Source organism: Cricetulus griseus, chromosome 2 (assembly GCF_003668045.3).
Source record: "Cricetulus griseus strain 17A/GY chromosome 2, alternate assembly CriGri-PICRH-1.0, whole genome shotgun sequence".
Taxonomy (NCBI): domain Eukaryota; kingdom Metazoa; phylum Chordata; class Mammalia; order Rodentia; family Cricetidae; genus Cricetulus; species Cricetulus griseus.
The window spans coordinates 265629008-265652041 of NC_048595.1; the positions used below are offsets into that span (position 1 = coordinate 265629008).

General features: G+C 41.4%; 1 protein-coding gene and 1 pseudogene across 4 annotated transcripts in view; one reads left to right on the top strand and one right to left on the bottom strand.

Annotated features, from left to right (window-relative positions):
* Pdss2 (decaprenyl diphosphate synthase subunit 2) overlaps positions 1 to 23034 on the top strand; it is a 233477-nt gene that overhangs the window by 128720 nt on the left and 81723 nt on the right. For all 4 annotated transcript variants that reach the window (XM_027402245.2, XM_027402247.1, XM_035440369.1 and 1 more), the window contains one exon: positions 22149 to 22223. In XM_027402245.2, coding sequence (XP_027258046.1) covers positions 22149 to 22223 — 75 coding nt within the window. The remainder of the gene's footprint in view (positions 1 to 22148; positions 22224 to 23034) is intronic.
* LOC107977464 lies at positions 15773 to 16697 on the bottom strand (annotated as a pseudogene).

A 23034-nucleotide genomic window follows, 5' to 3' on the forward strand; every position in this document is an offset into this window, starting at 1 on the left:
ATTTGTGTATGTGTTTTATATATTTGTGTGTGTGGATGTATTTATGTAGGTGTGTGTACATGTGGATGTGAGAGGGATGGCATATGCATACACATGGAAAGGCCAGGTGTCAGTGTCAGGTTCTTCCTCAATTACTCTCTACCTAATTTTTATTTATTTATTTACTTCTTTATTTTGAGCCAGAACTCACTTTGTATCCCTAGCTGACCTAGAATTTACTGTATAAAACAGGTTGGCCTTGTACTCACAGAGATCTGCCTGGCTTTGCCTCCTGAATGCCGGGATTAGAAGCATGCATGTCTGGCCACCACGCGGGACTTCCCACTGAACCTGGACCTTGGGGATTGGCTCAACTGGCTAGCCCGCAAACCCCAGGGAGCCTCCTCTCTACACCTCCCCTATGCTGGGGTTACAGGAATGCTCTGTCACACTGGAATTTTATATGGGTGCCAGAGAGCAAGCCTTCATCTTGGCATGGCAGATACTTCAGTGGTCAGGCCATCTCCCCAGCCCATATATTGTAAATAAACGGCTGCTATTGGGGTTTTTTGTTTGTTTATCCTGTCTTTTTATCATTAATTTTACCTTCTAATTTATATCAAAAGTGAAATCTAAAGCCATGCTGTATTATGTGAACCTAAGGTTTCCCCTTCCCCTGTCATATGCATTAAACAGAGGCACTTCTGACGTTGGAGAGCTAGATCAACGGTAGAGAGTACTTGCAGACACTAGGCTTTGTCCCCAGCATTCAGGATCAGAGACCTAAAATGGCATTATTATGACAATGTACATTTATACCTTTACTAGCATATTTTACTTATAGAAATTAATTATTTAGGGATGGGGCTTTTATGAGACATTGTCTAATGTAGCCCAAGCACTCCTCATACTTGCTTTGTAGCTGAGGTTGGCCTTGAACTCTTGATCCTCCTGTGTCCACCTACTGAGATTTACAGGCATATGCCATCACACATGTAACACAAAAAATAAAAACCCAGAGATAGATATTGGGGTTCAATCTGATGGTCAGATAAGCAGAGCAGCCAGCCACTAGCTCTTACCTCTACCTCAGATTGAAAGGGTGATCCTGGCTCCATGAATTCTCAGAGTGTAATGCTCTCTCCACAAATCTTCAGAGACAATAACTCTACCTGTCTGGAAACTAAATCTCTACATGAGACCCTTTGCTTCTTCCTTTTATACATCCCAAGTGCTGGGATTAATGTTGTGTGATCCCAGTTGCTGAGATCACCTTTGTGTGATCTGTTTCTCTTTAGGACTGGATCAATTTTGTGTAGCTCAGTGTGGCCTTAAACTAACAGAGATTCATCTGCCTGTCTTCTGAGTCGTGGGATTAAAGGTGTGTGCCACCACCCCCTAGCTCTATGGCTAGCTAGTATGGCTGCTGGGATTGAAGGTGTATACCACCACTGCCTGACCTCTATGGCTTGTGGCTAGCTTTACATTCAGGCAAGCTTTATTAAATTATAAATAATATATCAACACATACACACTCAGCAATTATTGTGTTAATATCTTAAGGCTCTTCAGTTTGACAGTGAAGATTAATGTTCAGCCCTGCATATAACCCACTTGTATATAGATATATATTCATGGCCAGAGTGAATCTGCACAGAAGGTAAGTAGACTGTTAGGTAGTATAGCAATAAGAGACCTTCTCTATGTCAATTAAAAGTCAAAATACCATCATGAAAATACTTCAGAATCCCAAAACAAATTACTTCTTGTGCTTATTCCTTATCATTTGCTAACATAGATACATATTAAATAAACTTCATTTTCTGAGGCTACATATTAGTATATGTATATTAGTATATGCATAGTCTACTAAAAACATAGAAAGAAAACTACTATCATGTCTTTTTAAATGTATTATGTCATTAAAACCTTTAGTGAAAACAGTATAATACACTATTTCTTTAGGAGAGCAAGCACCTACCATCATGTAAAGTGAATGTTTCTTTCAAGGTCTGACAAACTGGAAACCTAACAACAAAATAAAAGAGGCAAAAGAAAGAAAGAAAAAAAAAAAAAAAAAACAAGACATGATTTGAAAACACCCCAGAAAACAAAACAAAATCCCTGTGTTCTACGAAGTACAACTTTTGAAATGTTTTACTGCAACATCAAGGAGACTTCATAGAGTACTTTAGGGAAATAACTAATAATTAGAGAATATCAGAACTGTTGAGAATCTACAAGGTGGACATGATGTTGACCAGGCTAGCCTTGCACCCCCTTTGCAATCAAGGATGACTTGATTACAGATCCTTTTTGCTTCCACCTGCCAATTACTGTTATAGCAGGCCTACACCACCAAGTCCGGGTACAGTAATCTTACACATTTAACTACCTCCATTTTTATAAATCCCGTTGTCTATTTTCTAAAAGTCAGTTTTTATGACATCAGCTTTGTCTCCTTCCATTTTCATTGGTATAAATGGTTTAAAGCTATAGGAGGAAGAAGCTATGTTTAAAGTTGAATTGTCCCTAACTCTGTGCCTTGTAACCATTTTGCCTAAAACGACCTGAGTTGGGAATTTATGATCAATTGTTGGACAGCTTCTTCTGTCCTCAGCATCCTAGGCTTCCCCCATCTAGTGTCTCCTACACCCTTCATCCTATCTTCACCCTACAGGATTGTCCATGGGGGCCATTTTTGTGTCTTACACCTCAGCCAGTCTGTGAAGTGCACACACATCCTTATGGAGTCACTCTCCTTCTCTTGTCTTTCATAGTCTTTCACTTTTTTCTTTGACTTTTCCTTGCTCTTTCTTGGAGTTGTAAGCCACCAAAGTAAAGAGGGCCAGTGAGATGACTCAACTAGTAAAGAGATTTGACAGGTAAGCCTGAGTTTAATCCCCAGGATCCATGAACTGGTTCTGTGAAGTTGTCCTCTGGCCTCCACACATGCTCCATGGTAGACACATACACATATCCTCTACATCATACACACACACAGTAACAGTAAATAAAATATGTTTTGCTTCTGTATCGCAAGTACTAGAATTAAAAATGTTTATCTCATCATGTCTGACCTTGATATGATTTTTTAAATATTTTTTACATTCTTTGAGAATTTCATACACTTTTATCATCTCTTTCCTCTCATCCAGTTCTCCTCCCATATCTACCCTCTTCACCTGCTTACCCACCCAACTTGGGGTGTGTCTCCTGCCCCACATCAAGTCCAGTTTGTTTTGCTTGTTCACTTGTGGGTGTGGGGCCTGGCCTGGAGTATGATTGACCTACCAGTTTTAAAAGAAGCTGATGCTCAGTCTTCTAGCAGTTTTCAAATGCCAATAGCTCCTCAGCTAGTGGTGGGATTTTGTGCCTACTTTGCTCACCAATGCTAGGATTTTGTCTGGTTTACCCATACTGTCACAAAAATCACTCTGTGTTCATATGTGCAACTGCCGTGGGTATGTGTCTGGAAAACATTGTTTCCTTGAAATCATCTTTGGCATCTGACTCTTTCCACCCCCATTCCCCAAAGTTCCCTGAGTCTTGGAGAAAGAGTCATGATATACACATGCTTCACTTTTAGAGCTAAGCACTCCACAGTCTCATATATGCTGCATGTTGGCTAGTTGATTATCTCTGTGTTCATTTCATCTCCTACTAGAAGAAGCTTTTGTGATGAGAGTTGAGAGATGTACTGATCTATAAGTATAACAATAAGTCAGTAGTAGTTATTATAATACTATGCCTATTTACCAGTGTATTAGGTTCTCCCCTAGGGCCTATGAACTACCTTGGCCCAGGTTCTTAACCCTGTTAATGGTACCAGGAATGGATCCATCTCATGGAGTGGGCCTTAGAGCCAATCAGAAAGTCATTGGTTATCACATAACATTTATGCCACTATTGCACCAGTCAGCATATCTTGTCAGGCAAGTCATTATTGTAACTTGTAGGTTTCACAACTGGGTGAGAGTGATGATTACTTTATCCTTCAGAAGTATAAGGACCACCCTCTAACACTATGAAAGCTAAATAAATTTTAAAAGAAAAAGGAAATTAAGGCATAGTAATGCATGACTAATCCTCACACTTGAGAACATCATGAGTTTAATGTCATTGTCCATTACATAATAAGTTTGAAGCCAGCCTGGTCTGCATGAGACCCTATCTCAAAATTTTTAAAGTGGAGAGGGTGTGATAGGGAATTATAGCTAAAAACTAAATAATCCTAAAAGAGAATATTTGCATGTACCCTCATCCTTTTACTAAGCCAATATTTAAAGACAATTTAACAAATATTTGTTTGGTTCCCCACACACACACACACTTCACTTAATTGCAAATATTATAAGAGTTTGGTTTCCTAGTCATCCTCTTTGACTTATAAGAAGATGGCATTTCTCGAGTTATGAAGTAACCAAGCTCTTGTAAGCCATCTCTATGCCTTTGTTTTGTTAGAGAAATGTGGTTCAAGCTCCAAACAACTGACTTGCAGGATAGTTGCAAACTGTAGTGCATTTGTAATCAAATGCTTGTTCTATTCTACCAACATGAAAAAGAAATCCTAAGAGAATTCAAAGGATTGACTAAGACCACTTTTCATTTATAGCTCAGTTGAATTGATATAAATTTTGTCTTAGCATTTCCATCATTTTAACTCTATTAGAGTTGGAAACACTCAAGGAAAAAAATTACTACCAGCCAAAGATGGCTTTATACAGCCTAACCCCAGGAGCAGATTTTATTTATTTAGCAATAGTGACTGGGGAGAGCCCTTGTGGCAGCTAATGACCTGCTGGAGTTGTGTGCCCAAGGCAAAGCTTAAGGCCATTAGTCCAGCAGGTCATTAAGTGACAAATGCCTGACCCCAAGGTGGGTTCTGATACTGTAACTGCGAAAACATTAAAGTGGATTTCTTAAAAGAATGGCTGTGCTAAGGATGTTTCTTTTTCAGCATTTGGGAAATGCATTTAATTATTTGTTTCTGTTCATACAGTTTGTCTTTTTTTTCATTTCTCTCTTTTTTAAATTAAGACAGGGTCTTACTGTGTGGCCTTGACTACCCTCAAACTTGCCATCCTCCTGTCTCTATTGAGATTTTAGATTTATGTCATCCCACCCAGCCAGATATCTGTAATTGCCTTTGTTCTAGGGCCATTTTCAGACAGTAGTCAGTCAGTAGGAGATTAGGAAACACCAACTTAGTACTACCTGTTTTATATAGAGGTGAAGTATGATAGAACAAAGCAGAAAAGTAAAGTGTCTAACGTTGGCTTCAGGTTTGCTGCTGCTGCTGTTATTGTTATTATTGTTTAAGGCAGGGTCTCAAGTGCTAGTATTATAGTATAAGCCTCCACATCCAGTTTATGCAGTTTAGGGATCAATTCCAAGGCTTTGTCCAATGTGCTGATATGTGCTTTTAATCCCAGCACTCAGGTGGCAGAAGCAGACAGATCTTTCAGTTTGAGGCTAGCCTGGTCTATATGAGGCCAGCCAGAACTACATAATAGAGACCCTGTCTCAAAAAAAAAAAAGGAGAGGGAGGCCTGGCAGGTGTGGAGGTGCACTTCTTTAATCCCAGCACCCTGGCGGCAGGGGGATCTCTGAGTTTGAGGACAGCATAATCTATAAAGCAAGTTCCAGGAAAGCCAGGGCTCCGCAGAAACACCCTATATTGAAGAACAAACAGAAAAACCAACAACAAAAAGGGCTTTGTGCATGCTAGGAAGCATTATACCAACTTGGCCAGCTGTATCCTCAGCTTGAGTTGTTTTCCTTTTCTCTTGCCCCACCCATGCTTCTCTTCCTCTCCCTGTTCTCTTTCGCTTACCCTGTTTTGAGCACTCTCAGTTTGAAGTTGAAGTCAGCCATCTTTTTCTGCAGACGTGGTTAATAGCACCTTAACTATTAAATCATACATAGTGAAATAAATATTTTACTGCAACATCAAGAAGACTTCATAGAGTACTTTAGGGAAATAACTAATAAGCAAAAGCAAGTTAGTTTTTGCTTTTAGATTTCCTATCTGTAAAATCAAGGCAACATCATGTCCACCTTGTAGATTCTCAACAGTTCTGATATTCTCTAATTCCAAGTGTTGTAGGAATCACAACTGGCAACATAGAGCTTGATCCTGGCATGAAGATGGCATTGTATGTGAATAACAACAAAATACTCAAGTCAAGTTAATAAAGTCAGGCATACTTAGAGAATCCAAGATCTTTTAGATATGTCATAGATATGAAGAATTTCAAGCATATTCGACAACTGTAACAACAGTGCAGTTCATACGTTGAGTTCACCCTTCATGGATACTTTAAAATACATATGGTAATAGACAAATACAAATTTCTGAGAATGATGATGCAGCAAAGTGATAACTTCAAATTTATTTTGAAATAGTTACGATTTCATGCAACTAATTGACATACTAGGTTGGTATTTGCACACAACAAAATATTTTACGTACATTATGCTAAGCAGTGAAGTTATAATTTAAAACCATTTTGGGAGCATTTTGTGCGGTAGCGGTCAGGCTGCGCAGCTCGGTGATGGGTTCGGCATCACAGGCACCTCCCACCCAGCGCCGCCACGCCACGATGCCCAAGGTTAGCTGATGGAGCAGCAGGGAAGGTGGAGCCCAAGAGCTGCTTCCCCAGGCTGTTCGGCCAAGCCCGACCCTGCCTAGGTGGCTGCAAAGCCGATAAATCATCAGACAAAAAGTGCAAACAAAAGGGAAGAGGGGAGCAAAGGGCAAACAGGCTGAAGTGGCTGACTGGCAAACTGCAGATCTGCCTGCAGAGAACGGAGACGGAGAACCAGAGTCCAGCCTCTGAGGTAGAAGAGAAAGAAGCCAAGTCCAACTAACCGTCCATCATGTCTGTCAGTGGGAATATTTTTATCAACTATTTTGTAAATGTGAGTTTTTTAGTAGTTCTAGAAACATTTTTAAAAGGTGGGAGGTTATCTCACCTCATCCCATTTTTTAAGTGTAAATGATTTTTTAAAGAGGTTAAATCATTTGCTGGTTGTTTATTTTTTGGTACAACCAGAAAATAGAACGGTGAATCAGGAGAGGCTGTGACTGTCTTGGGGTCACCATAACATTGTGTAGAGGGAACTAGTTTTATATCCTACAGCATAAAGCATACTAAGTGGTAATTTGGAGTCTTGGTCATGCATTTGTGTCTGCAGTATTTTCAGTTACATCTGGTCTGGTGTTTCTAGTAGAACTGTTTCCTAAAAAAACCACTTCTCGGTCCTTGCCCTGTCAGAACTGTCTCTGATGGTCATGGCCGTCCATTTTCCTAACAATTGTGATAATATGCTGTGAAAGACGGACATTTTGAGTATGTACTGTATGTGGCATAAAATTGTAAGTCAGTGGAATAGAGAATTGTGAGCATTAGAGTGTTATGTGAGGTCTTAGGGGAAACTTGACACGTGTGAGGCTGGAACATCACTGAAATAAGTTTAAAGAAAAACAACACGTGGCTCTTTGGGGTACATGAACACAATGTATGACTCTTCATAGATTGGGTGCATGTGTTAAGAATTGAAATGTCTGTGTCCTCTGCTCCTCAACCAATAAATTGCAGTTGTGAAAGTTTGAAAACAAAAAAAAGAAAAAAAAAAACGTTTTGGTCTCATAAACCATTGTCTACTCTCATGCTGAGAGGGTGTTTTCTATTGTTTTTAACAAAATCTCAATCATCTGATTTTTACCAGTAAAGACTTGGAAGCTAGATGTTGGGATAAAAGCCTGCTATCTCAGACAGGCAGAGAAAGCATCCAGCTGACCTCCCTCCTCAGCCAGTGTCCCAGAAGCCTCTTCCTCTTGTGCTATCTCAAACAAAGGCTCCTCAAAATGAATGTCCCTACCTTCTACTTCCTGTGCATCTCTCTATCCATCCTCCTGGCTCCCCTTATTCTCTTTCTTAGTAATCCTATGTTCACTTCCTGTCAACTGGTTGCTTGCTCCACGTCTTGACCTATAGTTAATTTTATTTAATCCTGTTTGCAATATTCAAGCAGAAAGCTCTTGGATTAAAGGTGTGTGCTAGGGCTGAATCACACCACAACTAGAAACAGGTTTTTCCAATAAATAACACAGTCTCAGGTTCACAGTATGATCAGCTATACTGCATCAGTTTTCCTCTGTTGGTCCTTTGGCCACTGCCTGTTTGCATCCCTTATCATCATTCTGTAATGAACTCTGTCTTGACATTGTGGGTGGGAAGAGGAGAGCAGATTGTAAACTGGCTGTGGGCACACACTTGCAATCCTCGTACTTGAGGACTGGGTTTCGGGAGCACAGGACCAGGCCACATGTTTAGACAACATGGCACTGATATGGATATACAGTTTGGACCAAGAGGGCTAATGTTGGGTATTTTGGAAACTATGATCCAGAAAAGATGGTTGATGCCTTATATCCAGGGAACCTTAAGTCAAGCAGAGATAAAAATCAGTTATATAACTATGGCTAAATGACACCTTTATATAGGTTTTGTATAGGTGTGGCCTTAAGGCCAGAGGTATGATAAGCCTTTGCTTTTGCCCTCACCAGTCTGCATATGTGTCCATGTGTGGTCTTTGTGTACTATCATGTACCTGGGTGTCTGCCTAATGGCCTGTGTTGTGATGATACCTTGTTTATACTCTAACAAATAAAACTTGCCCGAAGATCAGAGGACAGAGCTAGCCACTAGCTAACCATAGAGGTCTAGAGGTCTATTCAGACAGACAGGAAGTGAGATGGCTGGGTAGAGAAAGGCATATAGGCAGAATGAGACAGAAACTCAGTCTCTTTTCAGTCTGAGGATTTTTTTTTAAGAATTTATTTATTTATTATGTATACAACATTCTGCTTCCATGTATATCTGCACACCAGAAGATTGCACCAAATCTCATAATGGATGGTTGTGAGCCACCATGTGGTTGCTGAGAATTGAACTCAGGACCTCTGGAAGAGCAGTCAGTGCTCTTAACCTCTGAGCCATCTCTCCAGCCCTGAGTCTGAGGATTTTGTAGAGGTAAGAGCTCTGGTGGCTGGCTGCACTGCTTCTCCGATTTTTCAGCTTTCACCCCCTAATATCTGACTCCAGGTTTTTATTATTAAGACCTATTATAACTAGAGTTACACTGTGAATAACACCTCCTCACCTCCAGTGACCTTTCTGCTTTTGTGGTTTTGGAGCTTAGAAGCCAGTGTGGCCTACATGTCTATTCCAGAACAGCCAATGGATTGCATAGCAAAACCCTGTCTCAACAAACAAAATAAAACAAAAACAAATAATAAAAAGTCAATTGTAGGTCTGGACTTAGCTCCATAATAGAGGATATATATGTGCTTAGCCTGCACAGGATGCTGTGTTCAATCTACCACCCCTCCAAGAAAACGCCAACTGTGTATCTTAATAGTCTGGAGAGTTTCTGACCACAGACTATCCCAGAATATGATGCAACCAGCCCCAAATTTCTATCATATCATTGTCTTTGAGAAGGAAAGGGAGAGTTCCCTAATTTTGGAGGCACAGTGTCAGGAGAATGTTCCCTTGAAGCCTAGGTTTTTGAAGAGCTGTAAAGGTGTTTGGGAAAAATACAAGTATAGTTTTGGACAACCTGTGTGGGTTTTAGCGCAAGAGTCATGCCTGTATTTCCAGACCTCCTTTTACAGTACAAACCTAGGAATGCCATGGAAGTGCAGATGTCTGCCTTCTAGGGTGATCCAATTAGAAGGAACTGACAGCTGAACTGTGTATAAGTGCATGTGTAATGTGCGTGTAGGCTTTATTGTGAGGTTGCACTTTAAAAACTCTGAAAGCTACTGTATAAGGCAGCAGTCCGCCATCTTTCAGCTGACATCTTTGAGAAAAATCCTAGGTGAAGCACTGTAAACAACCTGGGTATTATCATCCCTATTAAAGAAAATAGGCAAATCACTGAAATAGTAGGCATAATTCTTTTAAAATTCTGCCAAGGCACTGAGTGTGACATTCTAGATACAATGGACTTCATCTTCAGCAGTTCCCATGGTTTCAGAATTGCGCTTTTTTTTTTTTTTATAGCCATTCAGGTCTCGATACCTATTTATAGTCTTTCTAGCAATACAACTTTTCCACAAGCATCTCATTTCCCCTTTTATGCAAATTTTTAAGGTTTTAAAATTATCTGCCCCCTTTTCAAGAACCAATTTGGCATTTATATTGGTGATTATTTGGCTTTGGTCAATGGTAAATAGTCAGTGGTCAATGGCAAAAGAAAAATACCTTTATTCAAAAAGTAGCAATTTTTTATTGCTTTTGATTTTTAAAGGTTTTGGGTAACAAACTAGCTGTGTTAACAGTTGTTAATTTTAAAATGCAGCTGGAGGTAATGGCTCATGTCTGTAAAAGGTTGGTGCAGGGCAACCTTGGCAAGTTTGAAGCCAGCTTGGGCTTCGAAGTAATGAGACCCTATCTCAGACAAAATAGAAACTACAGAACTGTGAATGGAAATCTCATGTAAATGTAAATAGGTTTGAACATAGAGCTGGTTGTTAGTAATCCTAGATAAGTAAAATGAGAGCCAGAGAAATGACCTGGATCAACTAAGAGTTTACAGCTCATCTGTGTGTGACTGTCTTAATGATCTAGACAAAGGATGTGTCCACTGAATACATTAGAAAATATGTAAGATGTGATAAAGTTGTGTTAGAATTCATTTAGACATGGTCCCTGACCATTCGCATGTAAGGGAAAGGTTTTTATTGTGAATAAGAGAAACTATCCAGAGGCATCTAGAAGAATCCAAAGCAGAGAGAAAGAAGTAGCCTGGGCGTGGCCATGCCTATCTGTGAAGGGACTGGACAGTGGAGATAGTGGGAAAGCAAGGGATGGAGAACAGAGCATAGGGAAAGAGAGAATAGCAAGTGTCTGGGTTATAAGGAGAATGAGTAGCTGAAGGGCAGGAATGGCGAGGCTGGGGTGGAATGTCTAACAAGTACTTGAGCCTGGAGGCCCCATTGCTTTGACAAGCTGATAGCCACCACAGGTCCCTTCTGTCAGAGGTAAGGGAAATGACTCTTTTGGGCAGATGGGAACCAATTTCACAAGTTCCTGAGGAATGCTGACTTTGACAAAACTTCCAGGAGTCTTACAGTCCTGCTTGAGCTCCTTTCTGGATGTATGGGCTTCCTTTGACTGTGATGGTGTTTGAACTACAAACCTCTTTAAGGACACCATTTAATTAAAGGAATTTCTAAGTTTTTATTTTCTCTGGGGGGTCTCGAAGGACATGTACCACAACACATGTGTGGAAGTCAGGACAGCTTACTGGCAGGAGTCAGTTCTCCCCTTATGTTATTGAACTTGTGGGTCACAATCTGTGCTATAAGACAGGTCCAGCTACCTGTCTTCAATAAGCCAAATTAAAAGACGATAGCAGAAAAGGGGGATTTATTTAGTGGCTACATTGAGAAGAAAAAAAAAAAAAAAAGATCTGACAAATACCCCAAGACCATCTTCTAGACCTTGAGTTGTGATCAAAGTTTAAACAGAGAGCCAAAGACATGACCAACTATCTAGGCAGCCCCTGTCAAGGTGTCCTGCCCACCCTTAACCCATCATTGTCTTATCCTGTTAGGTGGTCTGGCAAGTTGTGGGAACTGGGAGAAATCTCTTTCTAGGAACCAAGTTCCCCCTCTGGCTGGCCTTTTCCTTCTCCCAGCTTGAGATTCCTGGGTTAATTCTTGTTTCTCTGGGGCCCATTGTTTCGACAGTCTGATAGATTGAGAGACTCAAATCTCTGTCTCTCTCTCTCTTCTCTCTCTCTCTCTCTCTCTCTCTCTCTCTCTCTCTCTCTCTCTCTCTCTCTCTGCCTCTAGGTAATGTCTCACTGGGTAGCCCTGGCTGTCCTAGAACTCACTGTGTAGACCAAGCTGGCTTAATACTCACAGAGATCCACCTGCCTCTACCTCAGTCTTGGGATTAAAGGTGTGGCGGTGCATGTCGGCTACACAAGCATCTCCGCGGTCAAGCAGGTTACACTTGCACCCTGTGGACCTTCGGGATTGAGCTCAGGTTGTCAGGCTTGGTGGCAAGCACCTTTGCCCATGAGCCCTCTTGCTGATCCTTATTAAGGGAATTGTAACTTAATGAGACTAGTTTTGTGAGTAGTGCCAGCCATATCAGCAAGCATTTGTGTAGTGAGTGCACTAGCCAATACATAATAAAATCTCAGGACTTTGTACTCAATTTTCTTGAGCTTGTGAGCTACTTCAAATTGTATTTATTGTGATTTTATACTTTCATTTAGTCATCTGAAGTCTTCCAAAGCCTTTATGTCACCAGTAGTTTATTAAGCATTGTATCAGCTGCTCTAATTTAAGGGGGAAGATTATCAATTTGCAGAGTTTTTGCTGCACCTGTCCTGATGGCCCTGCCATTTCTGTCTGTTGTCCCTCCTTAGCCAGAACTTCAGCTCCATAGAACAGATTGTCACCCCTCCCACAGAAACACAAGGCCTTACATGTCTGGCAGCATCGAAAAGCCTCCCTTCAAACAGCCCCCTTCCAGAACTTCTGAGTTAGTGGTGTGTTTATTGCAGTAGACCTTTCATCAGTGTCTTCATTAAACCTGGTCCTGCTCTGATAGAATGGAGTGGAGAGCCTTCCTTCATAGACTTCAGCCATGGCTGTATCAAAGCCACTTGTTTATATTAATCAGCATGCAGACTGGGGCTCATCTGGGCCGTTTGTGCCCAGCTGGTGGCTGAGTAGCTTTCACCCCTATTTGGCCACAGTTACTGCTCCCTGTGTTCTTCAGAGGTCACTGCTACAGTGAGGCTGCCAGCCTGGAAGCTCTCGTGGAACACTGGAACTGAAACAAGACAAGATGTTTGAACCCAGTGAGTAAACGATAAAGAACCTCACAGATATTAGATGGTATCATCATTCTCTATGGGGGAATGCAATACTTACCCAGGCCCTCACGCCTCACCCTGGATTTGCTCTCTCATGCCCTGTGCTTCGTTTGTGCTAAGAGAACTAAAAAAAAAACAATCCCCACTGCTCTGATACCCTAAGCTTCCTCTAACTCTATTTCTTCTCTCTTTTTTTTAAGACTTATTTTTATTTTCTGTGTACAACATGTGTGCCAGAAGAGGGTGCTCTGTATCCATATACATCCTAAATAGAAAGATGAATTCCATGTTGGATCCCCTGGAGCAGGAATTACAGATGGTTGTAAATTGCCATGTGGGTGCTGGGAGCCAAACCTAGGTCCTCTGCAAGAACCACAAGTCCTCTTAACCACTGAGCTATCATTCCAACTCCCCTCTTTATCTGTAATTCTACATTTTCCTGATAGCATGGATGGCCTGTATTTATGCTAACACCACATTTTTCCCTAAAATGTTTTGAAGCCAGGCCAATGCACAATTTTAATGCCAGCACTCAGGAGGCAGGGGCAAGTGTCTGTCTGTATTCAAGGCCAGCCTGGTCTATGTAGAGAGTTCCAGATAGAACCTGTCTTTAAAAAATAAATGTATATGACCATTTTACTGGAGTTTTTGTTTATTCTTTTGAGACAGCCTATAAGTCCCCTAGGATGACCTTAAACTTGTGGTCCTCTTGCTTCCACATTCCAAGTTCAGGGATTGTATGTATACCACCTCATCTGGTTTTTGCACTGCTAGTGAATAAACCCAGGACCTTTGCATGGTAGACAAGCACTCTACCTAGCTACCAAGCTGAGCTACATTCCCAGCCTGGAAAATTCACTTTCCCTGAGAGTATTTTTGCCTTTGCTTCTGTTTTTCAAGGGGGAGGATCTAGGAGTGCTGTAAATTTGTGTGTGATTGATGCCATCAGCATCACAGATATGCACTCACAACTTTTTGTTTTGCTAACAGCTGTTAAGAGCAGTAAAGGCTGGGGTGCTCTGTGTTCACATACCTCCTAAATAGAACAATGAACTCCATGTTGCTTTGTTATTCCACACTGTCATAAATGTAGTGCCGTTGTCCAGTCTTCATTAGCCCCACGCTATAGAGCTGTCTATACTGGACTTCAGGGCTTCTATCGGAACCAACCGAACAGCCCTGGGTCCGATCCTGAGTGGGGGTGTGTGGACGCTGGATAGCTAACCACCCAACTGCGTTACAGACAGAGACATCTGGTCATAACAGGAGGGCTCCAAGTCAATACTGAAGGCCACAGTTTATTGAAGCATCATCTTAAGAAACCATCCAAAAGTGGGGGCAATGGCAGAAGACATCTATTATCATGTATAAAGGGCTGATAGGAAATATTTCCTTTAATTCTAGACACACTTCTAAGCAACACACACTCAAGCCCTCACACACTCTACACCAGCAAGTCTTACTATCCCTCAGGGTGGTGTAGACTTGCCCTGACCCAAGTCTTTTGTTATGCAGAATAGGAGCCATTCCCCACAGATGCCAGGCAGATATCTAAAAGACAATAGAAATTCTGAGCTTTCAGCACTGGGTGGGTGGAACATATTTCTAAAATATTAAAAGGGCACCGACAATGTTGTAAAAAACTGTCACTAAAAATAGCCTTCCAAGGGCCAGCAAGATGGCTCAGTAGGTAAAGGTTCTTACTATCCACACACCTTGTGACCTGAGTTTGATCCCTTGAGCACAGATAAAGACAGGAGGAGAAAGCCAACTCCCCAAAGTTTTCTTGTCACCTACTCACAAAAGCTGTAGCACATGTGTACACACACACACCATAAACACACAATAATAAGTTTTTAGATTTTATTTTATTGTGTTTATTGGTGTTTTCCCTGCATGCATGTCTGTGTACCACATGCATGCCTGCTAATGCAAAGGATAGAAGGAGGTGCTAAGTCCCCTGGAATTGGAGTTATAGACAGTTGGGAGCTGCCCATGGATGCTAGGAGTCAAACTCAGGACCTCTGGAAGAGCAGCTGGTGCATTTGACCACTGATCCATCTCTCCAGCCCCATACAACAACCTTTCGAATAGAATTAAATACACCTATAGTGCCTTATCACAGCAGCTCAACCTATTGAGCCCTACTGGAGCTACACTAATTTATAGTTATCTTTTTCCCTAAAGATGTAGTTATATTTTGCTTTAGCGTTTAGTCCAAGCTGGCCTGGTACACTGCTAACCATCCATGGCAATCTTGAGTCCAGTCCATCTGTCACTTGCTGGCTGACAGGACTCCAGAGTCACATTTATTGAGAGGGCACAACTTGTCTACACAGAATACTTACTACACCTACTGATCTCATTTTTAGCTAATCTAGAAAGTACTGACTGATAATATCCTGTAAATCAGTTTGTGGACATAACTCAGCTTGAAGCCCCTCAGAGAATAAAAACAGAATATGCTGGCCCTCTCCCAAGGGGGGAAAACTTATTATTTCCTTATTTTACCCAGTTACAAGAGCAGCATAATAAAAAGGGGCATGGGAATATAATATGTGATCTGTTTAAGCAAGTGTAAATTTAGACATTTTAAATATGAGTGATTCCAAAAGGTTGGAAATTTTTAGATAAAAATTTTCTAGTCTGGGCTGGAGAGGTGGCTCAGAGGTTAAGAATAGTAACTGCTCTTCCAGAGGTCTTGAATTCAATTGCCAGCAACCACATGGTGGCTCACAACCATTCGTTATGAAATTTGGTACCCTCTTCTGTTGTGCAGATATACATGGAAGCAGAATGTTGATTACATAATAAATAAATAAAATCTTTAAAAAAATATTTCTAGTCTACCACCATTTTTACATTATTATTTTTCCCTTAAGACTTTTTTTTTTTAACAGACTTAATTCACTCTATTTTCCTTGTATAAAAACCCTTATGTAGTGGCCACAGCTGCAGCCTGGGTCCTCTGAACAGAGACTCCGGTGTGGGCTTTCACAAGATGGTCAGTGAATTCCTGATAAGGAGACTTGGTGAACACAGTCTCTTTCCAGAGGTTGGGGGTCAGGTAGCTGTAAGTCTTGGAGATGGCATCAAAGGTGGCCTTGGCAAAGTTGCCCAGGGTGGCAGTACAGCCCCTGGCTGATGTGTAGCAGTCATCAATACCAGCCATCATCAGTAGCTTCCTAGGCACAGGAGCAGAGACGATGCCAGTGCCTCTGGGGGCAGGGATGAGACGCACCAACACAGAGCCACAGCCGCCTGTCACTTTACATGGAAGTGTGGGGCTTGCCAATCTTGTTCCCCCAGTAGCCTCTTCGCACAGGGACAATGGAAAGCTTGGCCAGGATGATGGCCCCTCTGATGGCAGTGGCTACCTCCTTGGAGCACTTAACACCAAGACCAACATGACCGTTGTAGTCCCCAATAGCGACAAAAGCCTTGAACCTGGTCCGCTGGCCAGCCCGAGTCTGCTTCTGCACTGGCATGATCTTTAGAACCTCATCCTTTAGGGATGCGCCCAGGAAGAAATCAATAATCTCAGATTCCTTAATGGGCAGGGAGAACAGATAGATCTCCTCCAGGGACTTGATCTTCATGTCCTTAACCAGATGGCCCAGCTTGGTGACGGGGATCCACTCTTTGTCTTCGGCTTTACCTCCACGAGCCCTGCGGCCGTGGCCACGTCCTCGACCACAACCACGACCAGCCTCCACGGAAGCCTCCGCGGCCTCCTAATCCTGGGCCCCCGGGTCCTCCGGGCCCTCCAGCTCCACCGGCGTCATCCGCCATTTGGTGTAGAAGAAGTAGAAGAAGAAGTAGAAGTAGAAGAAGCCCCTTCAGACTTTTTCTTTGTGTATAAAACACAGACAGACTGACCTCATTTTGCTTTTAAATTACCTATCAGATTGTTCTGTTTTATCTCCGGCCTTTTTTTTTCTTTAAGAATATTTTACAGACATCTTTATATAGTGATGCAAAGGCTTTTTTTCTAGAGGAGGGCGTAATTGCTTTTCTCTTACCACCTTCTATTTTTCTCAATTTCTATTTTTTGTGAAGACAGCTTATTATCATTTTCAGGAATCAGAATTCAGCATTGTTTTCTTTTGCTGTGGTTTGGTTTGGGTTTTCCTTGTGATGCCCAGAGCCTTGTGCATATTAATCAAGTTCTCTACCATGAAGTTACGTGCCCAGTCTTAGCCATGCTACCTTTAGTTGACCCAACTACAACTTCTGTCAACAGCTTACTATCAAGGTAGGCCATGAGTCATAATATTTTTCAGTGGAAATAGTTTTATTGTCATTCTCCATGCCTTAGAACCAAGAGAGATGAGTCCAGAAAATTTCACAGAGAAAGGATCAGTAGAAATTCAGATGGATCTGGTGGTATAGCCTATACTCCCAGCTACTCAGGAAGCTGAAACAGGAGGGTCACAGTTTCAAGGCCTGCCAGGGCTAGAGTTAGTTCAAGAGCAGCCTAGGTAATTTAATGAAACCTTTCCTCAAGAGGAAGTAAAAGGCAGGCTTGAATGTAGCTCAGTGGTAGAATGTCTAACACAAAAGAGGCCCTGGGTCGCTCCCCAGTAGCACCAAAAAGGAAAGAAGAAAATCATCACAGAGGGGCATCCGTGACAAGTGATAGATAAAAATATAGCATAGGAACAAAGCCTGAGCAAGGGTGATACCGCCTAGCATGCTAATATGGAAGGTGGAGATCTCATGGAGCCATACCACTAGACAAGGAACTACAGGCCACTGTGGACTCTGAGAGTGGAAGAAGTAGTCAGGCCTCCCCAGGGTAGAACCCACCCCGAAATTGGTTATGCAATACAAAGTGGTCAGCCTTGAAGTTATGTACATACAACATTATGTAAAGTTAGCAGGTTCTATTTATATATTTACAAGAATGAGAGGGAGGTGTGTGTGTGTGTGTGTGTGTGTGTGTGTGTGTGTGTGAACATTTAAAGAAAAAGAGGTCGTGAATTTGACAGAGAGCAAGGAGGTGCATGGGAGGGGCTGGAGGGAAGGAAGGGATGATTGCATTAATTTCAAAAAATAAGAAATTATAAAAGTAAAATAAAATTTAAACCTCAAAAATATATAGTGATGGGGAGAGGAAGTTTACGTAGAACTTGGCAATGTCCCCAAGCATCATGGAGACACTTGGGCTTTGGCTGGTGGCATTATTTTGGGACACTTTGGAAACTTCAAGAAGTGGGCGTAGCTAAAGGAAATAGGGGATTTGATTAGATCCTTATGAGTCTGCTCTCACTGCTACCTAACTACTGTGATATAAATACTCTTGTGCCATGTGCTCCCACAGTCCTGGTTTTTTTCTTAGAAAGTGGATGCTCTGAAACCATGAGCCAAACAACTCTCTACTTGTAGCTGTTCCTGTCAAGTCCTTTGCTTCACAGCAATGCAGAAGCCACTAGTGTCCGGCTTTTCTTTTCCTTTGATTTTTCCAGACAGGGTTTCTCTGTGTAGCCCTGACTGTCCTGGAACTCGATCTGTAGACCAGGCTGGCCTCAAGTGATCAGAGATCGACTTCTCAATTGCTGGAATTAAAGGCATGTGCCACCTCACCTGGCTGAGATTTATATTTCTGGTAGAATTTTCAAGCTACAGAGAAGAACCATTACAAACCATCTTCTGAACCCCCCTTCATCTTACATTTTACGGAAACCAGAAGTCAGAATTGATCCTCTTCAAGTCTCACAACAGAAATGTGTAGTCAGACCTGGAACAGAAGGAAGATGATCTCATTCTTAAAATCTGCTCTGTTCTCTTGCATTGCCTTTCCCTTGGGTTCCCAGCAGCTTCCAGTTGAGACACTTTGCTTTTCCCTGGACCTGAAGAACAAGCTCCTTGAATTTTTCTCAAGGGTTGTTCTTGTCTAGAGCACAGGAACCCTGGAGAGGAAGTCTTGGATTTGTTTTTTAGGTCCTAGATTCTCCTCTGGGGGCCATTATCATCAGTAGCTCTTTAAAAAAAAAAAAAAATGTTTTAATCACACACACACACACACACACACACACACACACACACACACACACACACACACCATTTAATATTACATTGAAGTTACCCTGAGTGCATATGTGGTGGTCAGAGGACAACTTGTGGGAATCGTTGACTTTCCACCATGTGAGTCTCAGGGACTGTCTGCTGGGCAGACTTACACACTGAGCCACTCTTGCCAGCACTTCACAAGCATTTTGATGATGTAAGTTATTTCCCAAGAATCTTAAGTTGGGGTGGAAGAGATGACCCAATGACTTAAGAACATTTGCTGTTCTTGCAAAGAATCAGGACTTGCTTCTCATACCCACATCAGGCAGCTGTGAGCTACTTGTAACTTCAGTCCTTCTAGACCCTCTTCTGGCTCCATGGACATGTGTAAGCACGAGGTGCACATACAAAAAAGCAAGCACACACATACACATAAATAAAATGGGGTTCATTGGTTTGTTTGATTAAGAGTCTGAGCCAGGAATGCCTATAATTCCAGCACTCCAAAGACAGAGACAGGAAGATCTCTCTATAAGTTCAAGGCCAGCCTAACCCACATAGTGAGTTCCAGCCAGCCCTGCACAGTGAAACCCTGTCTCAAAAACAAAAGTTAGATGAATTTACTGAATTATGGATGAGTTCTTTATATAAATATTTGCAATTTTAAAGCAGGATGAAAATTAAATCCATTATTCTTTGATACGATTATTAAAATTAACATTTCAAGCTATGAAAAGACATTTACAAGTGCAGTTGACAAATTAGCCTAGGATACAGTCAACTCCTCTATGTTGTTCCTGTTTTTCATACTGTCCCTTCCTCTTTTTGTTTCTCTTTTCTGGTTGCCATGGCTATATAGGTATATGTTCAGATACAACCACTTGTAAGTATAGGTCATTTATAAACTATGAACATACCAATTGTGTTAAGAGAAAAAGAGTCAGAACAAGATGTTTTTGTTGCTTCTGCCTTGTCTGGAATTTCAGGGGGGTAAATTTCTGGGTTATCCAGAGCCAGATCTACTGTTAAAAGTTCATGCCATCATTTTGACATGTCACATGGACTTTCTCTTTATAAATCCCTCTTCACATTACCAGTGCTGATCTCAGAGCTCCAACTGTTTTAAAACCATAGCATCTCTTAATGAGTGATTGATCTGTATTATGTGTCCAGCCATCAGGGAGATCTTGGGATGTTGCTTGTATGAACTGAAATCCAATCTGATTCTGTAGGCTTAGTTACAGTCTTTCATAGACCTATTGGCGATATTCAATCCTTCTGGGTTTGGGAATAGGGCTTATCTGATACTTCCAGGAGAAAAACATCTATTCATTTTTCTCTACTCCCCACTTAAATAACTCAGCACATCTGGTAGTATTGTAGGATCATTGTACTTCCAGTTCCTCTGTAGCTTGCATAGCTATAATATTCTGTAAGTATTTAGTTACCTAAAGGACAATGTGATTGGGGGGGTGGTAATGGGTCTTACAAATTAGCTCAAGTGCAGGGCTAGAAAAAATATGCCTTTAATCAGCAAATTTCCCTATCAGTAGCAGCATGCATTGTGAATATAAATAGACATAAATGTTCATGTGTTAACATTTTAAAGCAAGTCTTTCTTCAAATCAATGTCATTTGCCTCTAAGAAAATGCTTATTAAATACAAGGTCCCCGAGATTAAAGAATCTTCATGTTTGAATGTGTATCCCTTAGCTTACTTCAGTTACAACAGTGATAAAAGCTGAAACAAAATCCTTTAATTCAATCAGAACTGAGCTGAATTTTAGGAAGCCAAGAGTAGAAACCAGATCCAGGCTGCGAAACATAGGAGGTTAAATAGACCCAGTATGAAGAGTGGTGAGGAGAGGGCGGGGCTGCCATGAGGAACTCTGTTTGGAATGGCTGTGTTGAACATTCCCAATTATCCAGCTATTTTAGCCTCTTGAATTAAGATGCTTCGTGTGAACAATTACAAAGAGACCTCTTACTGTTTGCTTGTTTCATGTTGTGAAACAAGTTCAACACATTTGATTTTGCTTGGGTTTGGTTTTTCTTTGTTTTCTTGTAGTTGAGCCTTAAATAATAACAATTTTGCCAAATTTGCTCTTAATATTTACAGTTATGTCAAAATTTTCAGTGTTGATGGTATATTTGGCCCAGGGGTCATATACCAAATATGTCCATGGTGCATTTTTTTATTGTTGGTGGCGTACCAGGACCCCAGACCTTAGCACAACTGACTCCATGATGGAAGTGCTATTCAGGCTGTAAAACTCAGCTTGTAGACAGCATCACCTGTCAAAACGAAAACAAAGGCCTAATCCATCAAACTCTATAATTATGGAAAAGTCTCCAAATCTGCTGACCTTGTGTTTTGGCTTCTGTAGATCTGTTTGTACTGCTCTTGTTAACTAAAGTATGTCGACCTAGGACATGGTTTTGTGCTTAAAAGCTCTCTCTGAGAAAGACTAGGGGCTTTCAGGGATGCCGAACACTCATTAAAGTCACATGCTGGCTAATAAAGACTTTCTGTTGTCTTAACCCATGCCTGAACAGTCTTCTCTGATGACTACCTCACAACAGTTTGAGTTTTTCTGAGACAGGGTCTTTCTGTGTAGCCCTGGCTGTTTTGGAATTTGCTGTGTAGTCCAGGATGGCCTTAAACTCACAGAGATCTGCCTGCCTTTGCTTGGGGAGTGCTGGGATTAAAAGGTGCACTTCCACGTCCAACTCCATGGTGTATTTTAAGTACAATAGAACAAACTTTTGAAAGGGGAGCCATTTTCTTACTATTGTTTGTTCTAGTTGCATGAAAATAAGCACTGTAATGGCTCCCAGAATGGGTGTTCTGAAAAAAATATATGCTTGACAGAAATAAACATACAGAAAATAAATTGAGTTAGTAGTTCATTATCTGAAATTTAAAATTATGTTCAAAATGGTGTTACTGGATTTTCATGTATATTGGTGAAATGCTATGCTTGTAAGATTTTCTTTTTGCTTGAATTATGACTAGAAAAAAGTTGGATCACAGCTTTAATATCCAGGTGGGCAATCCACTTGCCAGAATCTTTTCACATAACGCCAATTTTTCTGTCAAACATAAATCCTGCATTGTGACTAAGCCTCCTAGAATTTAAAAAAAAAAAAATGGAGCTAGACCTGATATAATACAGAAACTCACTACAGATCGTCTCTCGTTGTATACACCTTTTAATTGGTCAATTTTTTTTCTTCTTGTCTTTTAGGTTTCAGAACTTATAGCAAGTGCTCTTATGGACTTGGTGCAAGGAGTATACCAGGAAAATTCTGCTTCGGATGAGGTACAGAATTTGAGACTCTTTGTAAAGGTTAAAAGCACTGCTTGCTGCAAAGCCAGGGTCAGACAGCAAGCATTTCGTTCTTGTTTTGTGTTTAAATTGTATGTGCTTTTTCTTCTCTCTCTCTCTCTCCCTCCCTCCCTCCATCCCTTCCTCTCTCCCTCTCTCCCTCCCTCCCTCCCCCACTCACTCCCTCTCTCTCTGTTTTGGCTATAAATTCATGTCCATACGCTCAGTACATAGCAGCTTTAGCCAATTAATGCAACCTCTTCTCTGGCTGGAATCTCAATCTGTTCAGTCCGCAGCAGCCGGGCAGACACCAGGGCACTGCTGGCTGGCAGGTAGCACCGTCATAAGGGACTGCTGGCAGGAAAGAGCGCTTATGCTGAGGGGCTGGGCCCAGCGGCTCCCCAGAGAAAGAGGGTTCTGTGTCAATGAGCTCAGGCTTGCTTGTCAGGAAGGGCGGGGCACGAGCAGAATGGCTTTTCTATCCAAGGTCCAGAATTGTTAGAGCCTCTGTGATGGAAATAGGACCGTTGCACACTTGGATTGTTTTGATTAATTTTATAGGTTTGGAATTAGGGCTTTTTGACTCATTTAACAGGTCATCTCAAAAAAGGTTAGGTTTTATTTCCTTACAATGCAGTTATTTCATTTCAGTGGAAGATGAGCTATGAAGTGCATGCTTCATTGCCCACAAGTCATTTACCATAATACCTACTGTTAGGGTTCCTCTCAGTGTCTCATTATTGTAACATCCTTAACTCCTATGGTAGCAAGATTTCACTCACTGCAAGTTAGAAAAAAATATTAA